Here is a 2,772-nt window from a genome sequence, read left to right on the forward strand (position 1 = left end):
CCTTTATTGTTTGAGACAGCTCATGGTTTGCACTGTGACTACACTCGCTTCACTTTGCTTTCCTATGCTAATTCCATATTACTCCCTCCGTCCCACTTTGATAGTTCCATTTTCCTTTTTTGTCTGTCCCAAATTATAGTCCACTTTTCAATTGAAAAATGTAGTTATATTTTAATTTTTCTAAAATGCCCTTATTCAATATAAGTTGTTGTTACTATAAACCTACCTCATTTAATGAAAATTGATTCTTTTTTTACCATCAATTCAAGTTCCCATAAAGTTGTACTCTATTTAATGTGAGGGTATTTTAGAAAAATAACAATCTAAATTTACTTTTCCAACAAAGTTAACTACTTTTTCTTAAACTGCGTGAAAAAAGAAATGGGACTATCAAATGGGACGGAGAAGTATAAAACAGCACGAAACCCCATATAACTAGGTAGCAAAGCCAGAAATACAGAAAAGAGCTTAAATAGTTTTATTCTTGCAAAAATTATTTGCTCCCAACGGACCCTTCTTTCTCTCTTTTCCTTTCCTGAATTTGAGCATTGCATTTTCTTGTTCCCTGCGAAGTTTCCCCAAGAGTGGTTCATCGCATTTAGCTTCTTTTGTCCAAAAGGACTTGTTTTCTGGTTGGAAGTTCTCATTTTCGTGTCAGCAATTAGTCTATATTTAAGGGCTCCTTGCATCTCGTTCTGTAACAAAATAGCAGAATGAGTAAACAGGACTTCTTGAGGACTCAGGTATTGTGTTACTTCTTCCCATGGGCTTTCTCTTATATTAGATTTAGGTTCTTGTTTTTGCTTTATTGTGCATGATTAAGTTTGTAGTACTACTCTTCCATTTTAAGATATGGTAATTGGCTATTCTTGTTACATGAAGTTATCTGGAGCAATATTTGTTGTTTCTTTCAACTTTTTTGAGTGTTTGACGGGAAAAATGAGAAATTTACTGCAAAGATTTCAACTTGGAAGGATTCTGGAGTTGTAAAAGCTAATCAAGACTATTTTTTCCCTCGAAGTGATAATTTTTAGAAAAAAAGAGCCAATAAATCTGTAGTTTGAGACCTGATGAGGATATTTTCTCTCGGAATGTACAAAGATTTTGCACTTCTTTCTCATCTTCAATTTCCTTTCCACAAATTTCGTGCAGAGTTGTGTTCTCAGAGTGAACATCGATTGTGATGGTTGCAAGGACAAGGTCAAAAGGAAATTGCTGAAAATTGATGGTAAGTCACTCTTTAGTTAGTAATTGGCACTAGAATCTTTAAATAGTTGCTCAGAATAGGTAAATCTTGGGCAACTCTGTTCAAGTGCGTATGACCCCTGTGGACTCACTGCTGACCCTTTGGTAAATATGATTTTGCAGGAGTTTATACTGTTAAAATAGATGTAGACCAACAAAAAGTTACTGTGACGGGAAATGTTGATCCAGCTACACTGATAAAGAAGCTTGACAAGGCTGGAAAGCACGCAGAATTGTGGGGAGCACAGAAAGGCGGGGGTGGTGCATTCAACTTGATCAACCAGTTCAAGAATATGCAAATTGATAACTTTAAAGGTGGGAAAGATAACAAATCTCAAAAGGGTGGAAAGGATCAGCAGAAGGGTGGCCAACAAGCTCATCAGCTGCAGAATCTTAAAGGGCCAAAGGATCATCTGAAATTTCCTCCCAAGGATCAGAAATCTGTCAAGTTTAGATTGCCTGATGAAGATGATGAATTCGACGATGATGATTTTGACGAGTTTGATGATGATTATGATGATGAGTTAGATGATGAATTTGATGATGGTTTTGATGGTGCTCATCATAAGCATCCATCTGCAAAAACTATACCTATTATGGGTGGCGGTGGCGGTGGTGGACCTGGTGGAGGCGGTGGTCATGGACCTAACAAGGGGTCTAATGGTATAATGAATGGTTTTTTGAAAGGTGTTTTCAATGGTGGGAACGCCAAGAAAGGTGGTGGGGCTGATATATCTATGCAAATTAAAGGTATGGGAGGTAATAATGACGGTAAGAATGGCAATGGAGGTAAGAATGGTAAGGGAGGCAATCAAAATCAGGGCGGTCAAGGTGGTAAAAATGGCGGTAAAAATGGTGGAGGCATGCCAGGGGAGGGTAAGAACGGTGCGGTAAATGGTAAAGGTCAGAATAATAGCAATGGTGGAGGAAAGATTAATGAGAGCTGGGGTAAGAATGGGGTAGGGAAGATGAGTGGGGGCATGATGATGAACAATTTACCCCAGGGATTTCATGACATGGATATGAACCACAGAGGACCAGTTCCCAGGACTATGGGTCAAATGCCCCAAATGGGCGGCTATCCAATGGGTCCTGCCGGAAATATGCCGGCGGTGCAGGGACTACCGGCCGGTGCAGGGATGAACGGTGGGTATTATCAAGGTATGGGACAGGGGAACCCTTATATGAACCAGCAATACATGGCTCAAATGATGATGAATCAACAGCAAGCTAATGGTGGTCATGGCATGTACCACCCTATGATGTATGCCCGCCCCCCGGCCCCCATGCACTATGGACCGCCGATGATGGCGCCTCAGGCCACAGATCATTATACTCACATCTTCAGTGATGAAAATACTGACAGTTGTAGTATCATGTAAATTGGAATTGCTTCTGTTTTGTTCTGGTTTACTACTTAGCATAGGATATGAGTTTGTGCTATGTTTTGGTTTGTAAGTTGAGAGTCGCAAGTTGCAACAATCCAATGCTACTCAGAAGTGGTTAGTTTATCATTTCTTTCTTCTC

At 39.8% G+C, this 2,772-nt stretch overlaps 1 protein-coding gene across 1 annotated transcript; it reads left to right on the forward strand.

The window, feature by feature from the left end:
• The first annotated feature begins 411 nt into the window (after positions 1–411).
• On the forward strand, positions 412–2,772 carry LOC113761205 (heavy metal-associated isoprenylated plant protein 33-like). Its single transcript, XM_027304076.1, has 3 exons — positions 412–743; positions 1,153–1,228; positions 1,369–2,772. Exons 1-3 carry the CDS (start codon positions 714–716, stop codon positions 2,625–2,627), a joined length of 1,365 nt encoding a protein of 454 aa, XP_027159877.1. The 5' UTR covers positions 412–713; the 3' UTR covers positions 2,628–2,772.

The sequence above is a fragment of the Coffea eugenioides genome, chromosome 2 (assembly GCF_003713205.1).
Source record: "Coffea eugenioides isolate CCC68of chromosome 2, Ceug_1.0, whole genome shotgun sequence".
NCBI classification, from domain to species: domain Eukaryota; kingdom Viridiplantae; phylum Streptophyta; class Magnoliopsida; order Gentianales; family Rubiaceae; genus Coffea; species Coffea eugenioides.

What these genes read in the sequence shown, in the direction of transcription:
- LOC113761205 (XM_027304076.1), top strand. Translation starts at nt 714, where the DNA reads ATGAGTAAACAGGACTTCTTGAGGACTCAG. An exon ending in AGGACTTCTTGAGGACTCAG is followed by an intron (nt 744 to 1,152) that starts GTATTGTGTTAC and finishes AATTTCGTGCAG; the next exon opens with AGTTGTGTTCTCAGAGTGAA. An exon ending in GAAATTGCTGAAAATTGATG is followed by an intron (nt 1,229 to 1,368) that starts GTAAGTCACTCT and finishes ATGATTTTGCAG; the next exon opens with GAGTTTATACTGTTAAAATA.